The sequence below is a fragment of the Loxodonta africana genome, chromosome 2, assembly GCF_030014295.1.
Source record: "Loxodonta africana isolate mLoxAfr1 chromosome 2, mLoxAfr1.hap2, whole genome shotgun sequence".
Taxonomy (NCBI): domain Eukaryota; kingdom Metazoa; phylum Chordata; class Mammalia; order Proboscidea; family Elephantidae; genus Loxodonta; species Loxodonta africana.
Genome location: NC_087343.1, coordinates 36,408,944 through 36,426,272, shown reverse-complemented (window position 1 = coordinate 36,426,272; position 17,329 = coordinate 36,408,944). Strand labels below are relative to the sequence as shown.

The window sequence follows — 17,329 nt, the reverse complement described above, 5'->3', positions numbered from 1 at the left end:
AGTTGGTGTTTAGAAATCAGGCAACATTCTCCTAATTGCTTCTTTGTTTTTGGAACTTTCTGGAATTTTTTCACCCCCCGAATATGTTCAATACGAGGTTGGTGGAGTCCACAGATGCTGAACCCGTGGGTCCGGAGGGCTAACTGTATTTGCTAATCCACCTGCCTACTGTGTGCAAGGCACTATGCCCAGCAGTGTTATGCACCAGCAAAATGAACCTGCAGAAGTGTTTGTTTGTTTTTAAAGGAATGATAGTAACAAAGACAGCGAAGATTACAGGTAAAATGTTTGAGAACCAGTGATCTAATCCCTCCCTGCTGCCTGCAGACAGCAGGAAGCCGGAATCATTCAAACAAACAGGTACCTTATCTAAAAGATCTCTTTGAGAAATGAATGCCACAGCCTCCTTCAGTAACCTGTTTCAGAATTTCTCCATCACCGACATCATTTGGCTCTTTGTATCTGATGTGAATTCCTCCTGCTGGCATTTGCATAGCTTTTCTTTAGTTATCATGGGAAAGGGAGACCATCTGGCTACCACTCTTCGTATAGTAGACCTGTGTGGCACATCACTGTCACTTTTAATAATATATTCTGCTTTCATCCATGTTCTTACATTAAACTTCTCAGAATCATAAATCACAGCCTACTTACTTTACACTAGGCGGCCCTCTTTGGTAGCTCATGTCCCACAGCGGTGGTTTCCTCTGTAGAATTACGAGTCGAGAAATTGAATGAAAGATGCCTATATATTTGTGTGTGTGTTTGTTTTAAACCAATAAACCTTTTTCTTCTTAAAATTTAAGTTTAAACCAATTATGAAAGACTGCTGTACTGAGATAATAGACTATATATCCTGAATTCTCAAAATCAGAATCTGACATTTGGGGATATTATTTACACTGCTTCATGACCTTGCCTCATCAGTTCAGCAGTCCTTTTCACTGTTTTGCGGAGTGCCCCAACTAAGCCGTCTTCCCTTTTTTATGGTGATTTCAGATAGAACTTTGTACTTTTTAGGGGATTAAAAAAAGAGGTGTTAAGGACAAGTTAGCACTTGGGGTAAAATAGAGAGCTTTGAAAACAATGAGCGGACAGGTATTTAAAACATTTTGCATTGGAAACAAATCCAGAGAAATTCTTAGAACTTTCTAGAATCCTTTCCCCATGTATGAAGAGCAAGCATATCTTGCCTAATAATGACAGTGTCACTGTTGATAACAACAGCAGCTAAATTCTCTGCGTGTTTATTACATGCCAGCCGTCGTACTTAGACTGTGCACATATTCGCTCTAGTTTCTCACAACAACCCTTTGAGGTAGAATCTGTTTTCTCTGTTGTACAAATGAGGAAACCAAGGCCCAGAAGCAGCAACTTACGCAGGTCATAGAACTGGGAAGTGGCGGAGCCACAGTTTGAACCCAGGCAGCTTGACACTGAATCTTTTGGTTTTTTTACAACTGCATCACAGTTTGTAAAATAGTCTAATACCTACCTCGTACCCAATTTGGTGCTTAATATTCATTTTCTACTAAAAAATAAAAAGCAGATATTTCTTCTTTGTAAAAATAATAATGTATAGTACCGACATCTGCAGGCTTGCCAACATCACACCTTGCCCCATTGAAATCCATTCACCAAAATGATCTTTTTTAAAAGTAAAAAAAAAAAATTACCTTGCCACTGTCCTCATTTGAAGTCTTTTGGAATTCTTTCCCCTGTACAGGTTAAAGTATAAAAAAAAAGTATACACTCCTTTATATCACCTGCAAGAGTCTTCATGCTCAGAGACCTGCCATCCTCACTAGCATCAGCCCTTCCTCATTCTGCCCTAATTTTACCTCCAGTTCTGCTCAGTAGTTTGTAGTTTCCCATACCCACTGGGTCACCGCCCCTTGCTTTTGTCATAACTGTTCCCTTGTCCTGAAAACCCTTCCCTACCCTTCTCCCACTGGCTGACTTAGGTTTTTTCAGTTCTGGTTCCACATTTATCAGAATCCACCTTCATGAATTTTTAAAAATGCTTATGTGGAAGTTATATCTCCAGAAATTCCCATTCCTTGGTTCTTGGAAGAAGCCTGGGCACCAGTATCGCAGAAGAACCTTACGATTCTAAGATATAGCAGGCCGACGGGCCACTGAAATGTCTTTGAGGCTTGCTCAGGGATCTGCTCCTGCAGGGGGCCTTTCTAGAAGGCTGGGAAGGAGAGGGCCACCTGTGTGCAACTGTGGTCTCTGGGCTGTCACTGCAGCTCCCATAGGACATTGCAGTGACCGGTTTGTGTGTGACTTCCTAGGAGTTGACCAGCTACCAGAGGGCAGCAATAGGTTGTGGGTCATCCAGGATCTTCAGCTGTCAGCACAGGGCCTGTCACTGTGACCCTGAACTGCCATAACTTCAGATGGTTTTCTTCCTTGTTGGTCTGCCCTGATTCCTTTCTTTGGCAAATAGCATTGTTGCTGTTGTTGTTGTTGTTAGGTGCTGTTGAGTCAGTCTGACTCACAGTGACCTGTGTACAACAAAAAGAAACACTGCCTGGTCCCGAGCCATCCTTACAATCCTTGTTGTGCTTGAGCCCATTGTTGTAGCCACAGTGTCAGTTTATTTTGTCAAGGGTCTTCCTCTTTTTTGTTGACCCTCTACTTTACCAAGCATGATGTCCTTCCCCAGAACTGGTCCCTCCTGATAACATGTCCAAAGACTACATGAGACTAAGTCTCGCCATTCTCCCTTCTAAGGAGCATTCTGGCTGTGCAGAATATTAGTATATTCAGTATTCTTTGCCAACACCGTAATTCAAAGGCATCAATTCTTATTTGGTCTTCCTTATTCATTGTCCAGCTTTCACATGCATATGAGGTGATTGAAAATACCATGGCTTGGGTCAGGCACATCTTCGTCTTCAAGGTGACATCTTTGCTTTTTTAACACTTTAAAGAAGTCTTTTGCAGCAGATTTGTCCAATGTAATACATCACTTGATTTCTTGACTGCTGCTTCCATGGGTGTTGCTTGTGGATCTAAGTAAAGGAAATCCTTGACAACTTCAGTGTTTTCTCTGTTTATCATAATGTTGCTTGTTGGTCCAGTTGTGAGGATTTTTGTTTTCTTTGTGTTGAAGTGTAATCCATACTGAAGGCTGTAGTCTTTGTAGAGTTCAGCAGAGGTCAGGGACGGAAGTTGTCATTTAAAGAACTGTCCTTTGGTCTTTCTTGTTTAGGTGAAGAACAAGGTCTGTTCTCTTGTCAACTCATCTTCTAAACATAAACTGACTGTAAAACTATGGATGATTTATAGCTTCCTCTCCCTCTGAGTTTCGGTTCAAGCTCGGAGTTTTTGGCACTAACCCACATATCTTACTTTCTCCTGGCTACCTGCTGCTTTATGACCTGTCTGGGCCTGTCTTAAATAAAATTGGAAGCATTTTTGCTTAAAATAGTGGGGACTCTTTGCCCTCTTCCTGGTCAGACAACCTTATTGCTCAGCGCCGAGTGAGGAGCCGGCCCTGCAGGGTGGTAGCTGGGCTTTGATAACTGGTTATCTATCATGGTTTGCATGTGCTTCTGGTAGATTCTGCACCACGAACACTTCATATACACAGCCTAAAGCTCACCAAAAGCATATACAGGTAGTCCCTGACGTAAGACAAGGTTCCATTTCCATGACGCGGTCCTAAGTCGGTTCTGACATAAGTTAAATACCTCTCTTTTTTTTTTTTTTTTCAGTTTTCATTATTATTGCCTTTTATTTTCAGTATCTTTATTAATCTGATGTCTGAACATCTGCGAGTTAACATCTGAGAATGATAATGTCAGCAAATTGTATGTCGTAACATTGTATATAGTACATATTCGTAACAATAAGATGTACAAAAGAACCCCAGCCGTTCATCATAACTTGCGTACAACCTAAGTCAGGGGCTACCTGCACTCAGAGAGTACGCAAATTGTTCAGCGTAGCGATACTGTCCGTCAGGGTTCTCCAGAGAAACAGAACCAGTAGGATAGACACAGTAAGAGATTTATTTCAAGTAGTTTTTAAAGGCTTATGTGATTGTGCTTGTAGGGGCTGGCAAGTCTGAAATCTGTAGGGAAAGTTGGCAGAATGACAGTTCTCGGGTAGGAGCTGATGCAGGCAACTGATTATAGATGTCAACCACATCTATAAAATATCTTAACAGCAACACTTAGATTGTGTGTGATTGAATACTTGGGTACTGTAGGGTCAGTGTGAATCAGAATCAACTTGATAGTTTGGTTTGGTATAGCCTAGGAGCCTTGGTGGCACAGTGGTTAAAGTGCTCAGCTGTCAACCAAATGGACAGAGATGCGAACCTACTAACTGCTCTGTGGGATAAAGTTGTGGCAGTCTGCTTCCACAAAGATTTATAGCCTTGCGGACCCTGTGGGGCAGCTTTACTCTGTCCTGTAGGGTTGCTATGAGTCAGAATTGACTGGACCACAATGGGTTTGGTTTTGGTTTATAGCCTAGCCAACTTGACACATAAAACTGCCCATCATAGTCCTATTTCCGAAATAGGCCTCCTGTCCCCTGTTGGCCTCTACTTTGAGAACGACTCCCTCCCTTTAGTGAATCCCAACTAAAAAAAATACCTGCCTTCCAGCTCAGTCATCCCATGATTACATGGTATTTGGCTAGTGGACTCCTGGGCTCCTTATTGATTGGGTCTTCTAATAACGTTATGTGTTAGGCCTTTTTAATTTTGAGTTTCTCTGTGAGTATTAATTTCTAATAAAATGCTATATGGAAGAAAAGATGGAGCTGGGGAAAAGAGGAGGGGCAAGGGAGGAGAGACAAGCAAAGAATAATCGTCTGAAATTCTACAGCAAGCATGGCTTATGAAGATCAAGTTGTATTTCTGCTTCATGAATCATTGTCAGACAAATTAAGAACATATTGTTTCTTATTTATCTATTGTCAAGGATGCAATATCAGGCATTGAGAATAAATCTTGATTTTCATAAGCTCAGTTGACACTATGGAGCTACAGAGCATAAAACCTGCATCTAATAAACCAAGTGCGGCGTGGAACAGTAGGGGGTTTAAAGCCAGCAAAACTCACAGCTGCTTTCTGCTCCATATCCCTGTTTTCAGGAATGTGTCGCAACAGGAAGGAATTTTTTTTTGTTAATAGACCAAGAATTTGTTATGTCCGTTGTTAGAAAAGTTCTAGTTTTAGGTGCATTATTTCCCCCAAATCTTAAGAGACTGGGGACAGTTATGTTCACTTTCTGTTGGGTGAGTTGTGTTCAGGTGGGATCCTTCCCTTTGCATTTCTGTATCTACCTTCCTCCCTGCAACCTTCCTCCCACCTCCTTGGTAGCCAGCTGCTGTCGAGTCAGCCGTGACTCGTGGGGACCCCGTGTGTGTCAGGTGACTTGTGGGGACCCCATGTGTGTCAGAGCGGAACTGCGCTCTCTGGGGTTTTCAGTGGCCAGTTTTTAGTAGGGTAGATCATCAGGGCTTTCTTTTCAGGTGCTGCTGGGTAGACTCAAACCTCCCGCCTTTCGATTAATAGCCCAATAAACTGGCCATTTGTACCACCCAGGGACTCCACCCTCCTCATAGTGACTAGTGACTGAGTGTTAAATGGCTGCATCACTCTCGTTATACGAGGGCCCTCCACAGTGGGTTGGTTGTATAATTTTCATGCCGTGTTCAGTGTTATTACTTGGATAGTTTTGGGAGGACTCTCAGCCGTCTGAAATTCCTAGTAGAAATTTTTGTTTTGAATTTCTGAATTTGAAATATAAAAGTTATATTTTAATTTGAGTAAAGATAAAGGATCTCAGTATGAAAAAATGAGACCCTGGATATATAATGTAAATCTTTAAAATAGTAACAAAAGTAAAAAATATAAATAAATGGTTTAAATCCTTTAAATAATAATTACTAAAACTTCTTCAGATCTCATAATATCAACATTAGCATCAGTATTATGAAACTTGAAGCTTCTTTTAGACTTTAAAAAAAACGTTCTTTAAAAACTACATAATCTACAGTGACAGAAAGCAGCTCAAGAGCCTGCCTGGTGGGAGGAAAGAGGATTGATTGATGGCAAAGGGAATTTGTTTAGGGTGATAGAGATGTATGGGTGTCCAAACTCATCTGACTGTACACTTAAAATGGGTACATTTATTGTATGTAGATTATACTTCAATAAAAATGGATTAAAAAAAATTCATTCACATAGTAGCATTAAACTTAATAGAAGCTATGACCTTTAATCATCGAACAGCACCCCCTTCCTGTCCCCCCCCATCCCACTGCTGCTAAACAAGTAAATTAACTATTTAAATGTCAGGCGGAAATCCAGAATAAGAGCAAAGTAAGTTTAAGGAGAAACTAGAAGTGTGTGGAGTACTTCACTGGTGTCTGAGGGTAATGCTCGAGGAATCCAGCGGTCCCCTTGGTGGCCCTGGAAGTGGGACAGTCTCAGGCCAGTTGGACCCAACACAAGGGCAAGGGAGAGACCAGCACTGAAACCGTTTCTAAATGTACCTCAATTCCTTTTGCCCAGTTGTTGCGAAGCTCTTTGGTGAATAACAGGACCCAAGCCAAGGTAGCGGAGGAACTTGGCATGCAGGAATACGCCATAACCAACGACAAAACCAAGAGGCCTGTGGCCCTGAGGACCAAGACCTTGGCGGACCTTTTGGAGTGTGAGTCCAACAAAGTAAACCTTTTGTCTTAACCTGTGGAGTCAAGATTTAAATCAAATTGACCGACATGTTATTCTTCTTCCCGTTATTATGTTCTGGCTAAAGAAACGTCTTCTCTATTTTAATTTTTACTTGTGCTTTCTCCAAAGCTTATTTGAAGGAGAATAACTTGAAATTAAGACGTGTGAATAGTGAATTTTACATTCAGTCTTGTGTTCAGTGGAAACCACTCCCCATGCCCTCATCCCACCCTAGCCATCAGCTCTCTTTGTGTAAAATAGTGATAGAATGGTAATTGTTAATTATAGCTTTTTTTTTTTGGCCACCGCGTACCCTTCACATAGCAGCACAGAAGAAAGAAGAGTAATTTTTTCACTAAGTACTAAAATCATATCCATTGTTTTGAATGAGCTCAAAGCTCTGTGGACAAATGTCGTTTTCACAGTTTCTAAAACGGCCTGGTAACATTCTAAATAATCCAATTATAGCTAACTAAAAGAGCGACATGATTTTATTGGTTCTTCTATCATTTCTAAATAAATAGGCCAGTCACTGTACCGTAGAACTATTTTTTTTTTTTTTTGAATGTTATGGTGTTTTTGGCATTGTATTACTGAATTACATACAAATATCAAGGTCTTCCGTGTAAAATCAGCTCATTTACAAAATGCAAAGGCAATCTGACCAAGGAACTTAGATTTGCTTTTTTCAACTAAGGAAAAGTAATTGAAAGGTTAAGATTTCAAAAAACATTAAGCTGATAGATCATCTCTGGCTTTTTATTTATTTACCTTAGCTCAATGGAAGATATTTTTATTCCCTTCTTTTAAAAAACCTACCATCTGTTTACTTGGTCAGGATATCTTTTTAATGAATTCACTTGGGGATTCATCATTTATTAATACAAAGTAGAATATACTTTTACCTTGTTATTAAGATTTTCGCCATTTGGGCAGATTGTGTCCATAAATTCTTCCATTCTGTTCGTGAAACTGAACGTAGAGTCCTTGTAAAATAGGCGATTTCCTCAAGATCGATGTTGAGATTGGCAGGCCTCGAGGATATGCTCGTTCTGATGGCATATCTGATCTTCATGCTGTCTTCTGATTTGTTTGACGTTAACACAGTGTGTCCCCAAGTGGCATTCTTTCTTTGCTGTATGGCAGTGTTATGTGTTATCATTTTAGCTGACTATTCCTTCAGCCCTTACTGCTTGCCAAATGCAGTTTTGGTCTTTGCACTCTTTGGTTTTGCTTCTTAATCACATATCTGTGTTGCTGCTTCTAATACTGGTGAATAAGAGTAGAATCTTGTTTGAAGAAAGATGAAATGGTAATGCTGAAGTTGAAAACCTTATTAAAATATTTCTTAAAAGTCTAGATCTTACTCTTTCTGGTAAATGGCACTGAATCATGGTTTATTTTAAAATGTTCTTTTTATTTCCCAGCATTTATTGCAGCACTGTACATTGATAAGGATTTGGAGTATGTTCATACTTTCATGAATGTCTGTTTCTTTCCACGATTAAAAGTAAGCTCATGTATAATTTAAATTAGTGGCATGCTTTAAGGTCGGTGATTCCAGGACGCAAAACTAAATACTTTCTTGGGACTTTCTACAGGAGTTCATTTTGAATCAGGATTGGAATGACCCCAAATCCCAGCTTCAGCAGTGTTGTTTGACACTTAGGACAGAAGGAAAAGAGCCAGACATTCCTCTGTACAAGTGAGTACCCTCTGCCCACAGTCACCGGATCCAGCCTGTTCAGAGTTGATTCTCCCTGTGACTTGAGGGACAGCTGGTCATTGTGGGGCAGCTGTGGAGGAGCCCTGAATTGAGACTCCCTGGTAGTCAGAGCCCCACTGGAACTCTTCAGGCCTCTCAGTCTCTTTAGCTGTGTAGAAGTGGCCACGCTAAGAGCATCTCCATGCATCCTCCCATCTCTAAAATTCTCTGTGAACTACTGCCTGGTAGGAAGACTGTAAAAATGGCATGGGCAAGGTGTCTGACCTCCTCTAACTTCTCAAGGGGGAAGGAGAATCAAAATCAACAGCCCAAGGCTGATTCCTATAAGGCAGAAGTCAGACATGCCTCCTCTCTCTGCCCGTCTTCACCAATTCTGACACCAACCGTCTCCCCCATGGCACTCTCCACTTTTCTGCTGGGTTTGATAATTCGTTGTAATGGCTACACAGAACTCACAGACAATACTCACCATTATGGGGTTTATTAGGGAAGTAACAGGTTACAGTGCAGGTTCAGGAATGTTCAGGATACAGTTCTTCCGTCTGTGCTCGCAGGCATGCTTCTCTCTGGCCCCTCAGCCTCTACCCTGCTCTAGCAAGTGTTAAAAAGCTCTTTTAGCTCTACCAATAAGTGCCCTGAGGCACTCCACTCTGCCACTAATCCTCAGCTGGGAAGTGCTTAGCTCTAGCTCCGTGGGTGTGGGTCAGCAAACCTAGCTCCCCCAAGTCACCAGAGGCACCCGACTCCTTCTGAAGGTACTCAGCTTTCTGTCTTCATGGGCTGCAAAACCTACCACGCCATCTCCTGCGTTTTTCCTGCCAGTGTCCTGGTTCTGCTGCCTCTGCTGCTGCTGTTTCTCTGCCATTACTTCTCGCCGTCTTGCCACCTTCAGTGTTATAGCTCTTTCTCTCTCTTTCTCAGTCTCCTGGTTCTAGGAGCTTCTCAGCTCAGGTATCCCAGGTCCAAAGGATATGCTCCACTCCTGGCCCTTCTTCCTTGGTGGTGGTGAGATCCTCTTTGCTCTGGAATTGGCGTTTCTAAGCCTAGTGGGATGGCAAAACTGACCAGTCCCCTTGGTGGGCCCCAATTATCTTATTTGCACAGTCCCATCCAATCACTTTTGGGGAGTTACAAGACCATGGCAAGAAAGGCCACACAAAAAAAGGATCCATCACACTGCAAAGACACACTAAGATTATGAAATAAAGGAAGAAGTTCTGATTAGTTTTTATACATAGTTTAAAATATTACCATGATAAAATATAAATAAGAAAATTTTTGCCATTTTGACTATTTTTAAAAATATAGTTCAGTGAGCTTAGTTACATGCACCATTTTACATACATTTCTGTGGTTTTCTTCTTATTTCTTGTAATCTCTTCTGGGCTATCCATCTATATGATAAGATTGTATGTGTTTATCCATAACAGCATTTGGTATCTCTCTTCACCCTCTTGGCCTCTGTCTCTGTTGCCTGACAGATACACGGCTTCTCTCAAGTGGTCACTGTAGGAAGCCAGGCAGTTGTTCACAGGGGCTGTGTTACTGAAATATTTGGGAGTTTTTCTTCTCATAATCTGCATCCAAGGCTGCCACATACTGTGAATACCTTGAGTGACAAATCTTTATCCTTTGAGCGGTAGGCAAAGTTCATTGAAAAGGAACACAGGTGAGTAGTGGGCCGCTATACCATATAACATACCTTGATGAAAACAGGAGGGTTGACTCTGAGCCAGAACGAGTGTCTGGAGACATTCAGGTGTTGGAGCAGGAGGGGGTTGCAAACAGGTGTTCCAGAATGGAAGGACGATTGAAATAGGCTACCTCCTGAAGTACTGTCTGGATGTGTGATTTTAAATACTCATGTTTAAAAACCTAATTTTCAGTCCTGTTTTACCCCTTGCCTGTGCACACACATGGCTGCAGATATACACATTTGTGTTATATTTTCCATCTGGAATAAAAGCCTGACTTTAGACTCTCAAACATCAACATACTCAAGGAAAAACGCCAGCAGGGCAGCTGAGAATTTTAAATCCTTTTTCGTGTTTTCATTTAATAGTCACCACACTTTATAGGCTTTTACCCTGAGAGAAAAACTGAGGCCCAGAGACTTAACCAAGAGAAGGTTAAGTCACCCCATGGCAAGCCACTATAAATTGTCCCAACGAGCTGTCACTGCTAAACAATGTTTCCTTTATTTATTGGGAAAAAAACCCAAATGCTTGGAAGTAGCTGTTTAATATGTGCCTAACAAGCATAATGTCTCTCCAAACTGTATCATATAAAAGGCTCAAAGTATTTCCTCATCAAAGTGATAATTCAGGTTCAGTAAATAAAATGGGGATGATAAACTTCTCATAGCACAAGATGATCACTATAATAAGTACTACCTTGAAGGACTTATCCGTGTCCTTTCATCCTGTAGGGTATATAATTGCAAAGGAAATTACTCTCCTCATAAAGCCCCCAAATGAAAGCACAGGATGAGTTTGTTCATTTTTATCAAGATGGTGGGGTTGTTTTGCATAGTGTTTTTTTTTTTTTTTTTTAAGGTTACTGTGTTCATTTCATTATCTTTCTTGGCTTCTTTTAATTTCCCTTTTCCACAAGGTTATCAGTTTTACTGCATTTGAAATCTGCACCATGTCATTAAAGTCCAGAGTACCTGGAGCTTTGTTTTTTGGCGATTGTGTTGTATACTTGGCATTATAGTATACCTTTGAAATGACCTCAGAAACTTCAGAAATTAAATACATTTTTGATCTTTTAGATAAGATATCAGATGTTAGGAAGAATCCTTGATGTGATACCGTGCAGGCCTGGCTTGAAGTGTATACTCAGAGAGTTATTGTTTTTAGCTGTGATTAGCACTGAAAAAAAAAAAAAGAGCCTGTAACTGTTGACTTTTCACTGATAAAGCAAGGCTGTTAATTTTATGATACTCGGAATATGCACACTTAGGAATTATTTAAAAATATTTTACACTTCACTGTTAGGCATCAGATGTTGTTCATACTGCTTTGGAAGTGATAGAACTAAAAATCCAGGGCAGAATTAAAAGAATTTCCTACTTCAGAAGGTCTCTGTATTTGTCAGGTTAGCCAGTCATAAACTTATCTCCTTACTTTTCTGTCATTGTCACTTTTCTTGTATTACTTTTTTTTTTTTTTAATTGTGCTTTAGATGAAGGTTTACAGAGCAAATGAGTTTCTCATTAAACAATACACATTGTTTTGTGACATTGTTTGTAAACCCTGCAACGTGTCAGCACCCTCCCCATCTTGACCTTGGGTTCCCCATTTCCATTTGTCCAGCTTTCCTGTCCTCTCTTTCCTTCTTGTCCTTGCGTCTGGGATGGTGTGCCCATTTAGTCTGGTGTACATGGTTGAGCTACATGTATTATTGTTTGTTTTATGGGCCTGTCTAATCTTTGGCTGAAGGGTAAACCTCAGGAGTGACCTCAGTACTGAGTAAAAAGGGTTTCTGGGGGCCATAGTTTTGGGGTCTTGTTACTTTTGCCTTCCTCTGTCTAAGCAGCAAATCCATGGGTTTCTGCACATAGTGACATCAGCAATAACGATTGAATAATTAGTACTTTCCCATCCTTGACGCTCTTTCCTTTCTATTTCAGGACTCTGCAGACAGTGGGGCCATCCCATGCCAGAACCTACACTGTGGCTGTTTATTTCAAGGGAGAAAGAATAGGCTGTGGGAAAGGACCAAGGTATGAGAAGAAAATATTTTTAACTAATTTGAATGAACATCCTGTGTGTTTGAGAGGCCCAAAGTCTGCAGTCTTTTTTTTTAAAACTTAGAATAGAGAATATTTGAGGTTAATAGTGGAGTAGATCCTAAAGATTAATGTCCCCACCAAGCCCCAGCCCCAAACAGTAAGTGCCATTGTGTAATGGGCTTTGACTACCTTGAGAAAACCCTGTTACCTGGTGCACAGGTGAGGTCTGTCCAGTTTTAGTTACCCAACAGAGTGCACATTACTGAAAGTATTTGAAGAGACATATAGAATGTGTCACGTTTGTGCAGACGTTTGACTTCCTGTTGCTACTTGGAGCTTTGTGGAAATGTTAACATCTTCACATAAAAAGAATTATGTATATTTTCACCTTCCTCTGAACCTCCCAATCTACATCTGAAACTGAAAAGTGATTTGAAATCTCTCTATGTATACATATGTTTTTATCCCTTGCCTCTTTAAACTTTACAGTGAGGATATTCAGACTTAAGTAAGACCTAATGTAAATGGAGAGTATTTTAATGCAATATTGAAAGTGTAGAACAAATAACTTAAAGAGCCTTTGTGCAAGTAAATGAAAGTTCTGCGTGCTTTTGTGTATTCCTGTCTGTGCAACTGGGTATGTGACAGTAATCAGATAAATTTTATTCACCAAACATGAAAATCAGCCTGAATGATTTATAGCTATACCTTGTGTTTTTGGGGGAAAAAAAAAAAAATTTTTTTTTTACATTAAAGGGTACCTTCCCTTTATTTGTTTTAAATAGTATTCAGCAAGCGGAGATGGGAGCAGCAATGGATGCACTTGAAAAATGTAAGCCTATCTCTTTTTCTATAATTATACGTTCGTAATGTAATGAGTGTTTTATGGAAAGAAAATGGGAAAATAGAAAAATAGTGTGCACTGATGAAATGTGTCTTGTTTTCTTCCTGATTATTCTCCACACAGAGTGTAGTAGAATATGAGATCTTTAGAAAATGGGCTTATAATTAAAAAAAAAGTATTCTCGAATGCTTTTTGATGTTCATTTTCCCTTTTTTGTATAAAGTTCTATCCCCAGCCCAGGTAACCCATGTGAACACCCTGTTCGGTTTTCTTCCATATTGTCCTCTATACTGCTAAGATCTTATACAGACAGAAAAGTATGCATGTGAAGTTTTTTTGGCATTGTTTTATTAAAATGGGATATTTACATACTTCTCTGCATTGTTCTTTTCTCACTCAATAATATATCACAAACAGCCCCTGCAGGTCATCTGGCCTGGCTTCAATTCATTCTTTCTTAATGGTTGCATACTATTTCATGCTGTGGGTACACCATATTTTATTCAACTCTTTTTATTACTGATGGACACTTTGTTTCTGGCTTTTTATCACTGTAGAAAACAGGTGTCTATATATTGATGCTTTTAGGTCTGTGAGATAGATTCCCAAGACTGGGATGACTGGACTGAAGAAACTCAAATTACTTAATTGACCACGTAGGGGTCTGTGTAAAACAAAAAAAAAAAAAAAATAATAATAATAGTAAACAAACCAGTTGCTGTTGAGTTGATTCCAACTGACAGTGACCCTATACGACAGAGTAGAACTACCCCATAGGGTTTCCAAGGAGCAAGTAGTGGATTCAAACTGCCAACCTTTTGGTTAGCAGCCTAGCTCTTAACCACTGTGCCACCAGGGCTGCAGGGATCTACCTAGTCTTTTGTAAATTGAAGTCTTCTGTGCAAGGAATATTTCTTCTAAGGTGTATTGTGCTGCACAGCAGCGCCTGTGGGCAAAACACGACAGTGCAACTCTATTCTGCTTCAAGTGCGCAGACTCAGTAAGGTGGGGGAGAGCAGAGTACGGAAGCTGAAAGTGAAGAGGTTGTGGGTTCTCAACCTTGAGAGAGATTCCAGGAGAGGCAAGGGGGTCAGGAGCCAAGTGGAAATCAGCAGACGATACCTTCTGATGACAGAGGGAGTGGGCAGTTAATGTGGACAGAAGCTAGTCCTGCCAGGGTCCAGAGCCCACAGAGTCTTCACTGAGAGTTTTAACTTGACTCTTTTGGGGAACTTGTCATCCATTATATATAAATGCATAATCACATATTGAAATAAAAGTGAGGTTCCGTTTTTATTTACAGTATTGTTAAAGGTTATCTTTGTTTTTTGTGTGAGTGTTTTGTTTTTTCATCTGTAAAATAGTACTGAAGAGATTGCCCATTATGAGACAGACCTCTGTATACATACTGGTAGAAGTGATTGATTTTAATGTGCTGGAAAGCAATTTGGCAGTATGTATTAGGAGCCCTGGTGGTGCAGTGGTTAACAGCTCAGGCTGCTAACCGAAAGGTCAGCAGTTCGAACCCACCAGACGCTCCTTGGAAACCCTTTGGAGCAGTTAGTTCTAACTGTCCTATAGAGTCGCTATAAGTTGGAATTGACTCGACGACAACAGGTTTGGTTTTGTTTTTTTATCGAGTCCTTAAAGAAGTTCATACCCTTTGATCCAGAGATTCCATTGTTATGAATCAAACCTAAGGAAATAATTGGGAAATGAACTAAGGTTTATGTACCATGATGATCATGACATTATTTATAATAGCAAAGAAAAAAAGTTTTTTCACCGTAGGTGGTTACCGGGTTACGAACGTCTGACTTACATACAACCTGTAGTGATGAACCAATCCCCATAAACCCCGTAAATCCAAGGTACTTACAATGGTTTGTCATAATAAACAGGTGCTACTTTGTGACTCACATGAAAGTATTACTATTACTATATTATTATGTTAATAATGTTTTAGTGTATCTGGAAGTGTTTCTTTAAGTTTTTATGCATAGAAAAGTACACTATATACTAAGACAAACATTTGCCTGTCATTAGATACAAACCATACCTAAGAATACCGACTTTCATATAAATTTGACTTAGGAACGGAACTTGTCTGTAATCTGGGACTGCCTCCATCTCCATGTATAATAGAACCTGTACCAAAAAACCCGAACCCATTGTCATCAAGTCAATTTCGACTCATAGTGACCCTATAGGACATAATAGAACTGCCCTGCAGGATTTCCAAGGCTGTAATCGTTATGGAAACAGATTGTCAGATTTCTTCCTCGGAGCCACTGGTGGTTCAAACCACCAACTTTTCAATTAGCAGCCAGGTGCTTAACCGTTGCACCACTGGGCTCCTGTTTAACAGTATGGAAGTATTTAAGTAAATCATGGTATATAGCCCAGAGGTTGGTAAACTTTTTGTATAAATAGCCAGACAGTAAATGTTTTAGTCTTTGTGGGCCATAGGTCCCTGTCACAACTACTCACGTCTGCCACTGCAGAATGAAGGCAGCCGTAGATAGTGTATAAATGAATCTCTCATGCATGGTAAACAGAGCGGGTCCAAAGGACGTGCTCTGCTCCCGCATTACTTTCTTGGTGGTATGAGCTCCCTCTGTCTCCCTGCTTGCTTCTTTCTTTTATATATCCAGAGATTGCCTCTAGACACAATCCAGTCTTGTAGACTGAGTCCTGCCTCACTAATACAACTGCCGCCCATCTTGCCTGATTAACATCATAGAGGCAGGATTTACAACAGATAGGAAGATCACACAATACTGGGAATCGCAGCCCAGCCAAATAGGTACACACATTTTTGAGGGGACCTAATTCAGTCCCTAGCAAATGGTGTGATAATATGACTATTTGAGGTTTTTAATTTGAGCTTTTCGAAAACACACTGCTACCTTTTTACAATATCCTTTCATCTGTCCCTGAAAATCACTTTTCGCGAGGAGAATGATGTTCAGGCACCTGGCCGAAGACATTCCGGAACCTACGTCTGTGTCTCGCCATTTCTGCATGTTTTGGTGCCTTTTATATTCAGATACTAAAATGTGGAATCAGGGGTGCTGACCCAGGACTCCCAATGTGTTTCTAAATGCTGGGAGAACAAGGGAACAAAAACAAATGATTTTTCCCCTCTTGCTTACAGACTACAACTACATGCATTTCCTACGAGTATACATACATTTCCTACGAACACGTGTTTGTGCATGTGTATATGTTTAATTTGCATCATGCTTTGCAATAGTGGCTATCCTTCATTAAATTTAAAACATATTTCCTTGTGTCAGATAACTTTCCCCAGATGGCCCATCAGAAGCGGTTCATCGAACGAAAATACAGACAAGAGTTAAAAGAAATGAGGTGGGAAAGAGAACATCAAGAGAGAGAACCAGATGAGACTGAAGACATAAAGAAATAAAGAAGGCCATGGAAGTGGCGACGTATTTACTTGCTTAATAACTGTGACTGTTGCCTGTTGAGACCTAGCCTAGTTTTCCTACAGACGGTGAATGAAGTGTGCCCGTTGAAATAAAACACGAAGTCAACTGCTATTATTGTTTTACCAATCTAATATTCTGTTTTTAAGAGGTTGGTCTTTATTACAAAGTATTTAATTTCTCTTATGGAACACTTCACTTTGGTGGGTGTGAATATTCCCTTTTGCTCATTCAGTGGAAAAACCCAAGAAGCATATTCTGTACGAAATAGATCATTTTTTCTCTCTGGATCTCATATTGTCATTCTCGACTTCCCCTGATAAGTGAAAAATTCACTTTACTAGATATTTTGACTACACTCTGTTAGACATCTATACTTTTTGAAACCTCTGGATTATTAACTAGATATTTCAACTTTTATATGGATGTTGATCACGTTCTCAGCTGCAAGGATTGAACTTGCCGCTCTCGAAGCACTGAGCCTTTGTAGAAGGAATCACTTCAAAGTTATAACTAGGAAAATGACATGATATAGGTCACATCTGTTTGAATCCTGAAAGTGGGAACAAGCATATTCTAGGCCAGATGACACTTTGAATCAGGTGCTGTCACCTGGGGTCAGTGTACTTTTTAAGATGTTTATAGAAAGGCTTCAGCTAAGTCTGAGAACCTTCTAGAATTGTATTCAATTCTGTGTGTTGTGAGGAGGGGGGATAGGAAGAGGAGGGTTCATAGCGGTCATCTGGCTTCTCAAAGTGGCCTCTACTAAAAGGTTAACATTGCATTAAAAGACATGATGTTTTAAAAAATGTTATTTTAACATCACTGGTTTCTTATCAATAAAGGCAAAACTTCTTTTTAAATACAAATG

The 17,329-nt window shown here is 40.1% G+C and overlaps 1 protein-coding gene across 10 annotated transcripts in view; it reads left to right on the top strand.

Annotated features, from left to right (window-relative positions):
• DROSHA (drosha ribonuclease III) overlaps positions 1-16,558 on the top strand; it is a 137,909-nt gene extending 121,351 nt beyond the window's left edge. For 9 of the 10 annotated variants that reach the window (XM_064270918.1, XM_064270916.1, XM_064270934.1 and 6 more), the window contains 6 exons: positions 6,542-6,683; positions 8,131-8,213; positions 8,305-8,408; positions 12,064-12,156; positions 12,951-12,997; positions 16,309-16,558. In XM_064270918.1, coding sequence (XP_064126988.1) covers positions 6,542-6,683; positions 8,131-8,213; positions 8,305-8,408; positions 12,064-12,156; positions 12,951-12,997; positions 16,309-16,439 — 600 coding nt within the window. In that variant the 3' untranslated portion in view covers positions 16,440-16,558. Of the gene's footprint in view, positions 1-6,541; positions 6,684-8,130; positions 8,214-8,304; positions 8,410-12,063; positions 12,157-12,950; positions 12,998-16,308 lie in introns of those variants that run through there. The other variant, XM_064270954.1, reaches the window with a different exon arrangement.
• The last annotated feature ends 771 nt before the right edge of the window (positions 16,559-17,329 follow it).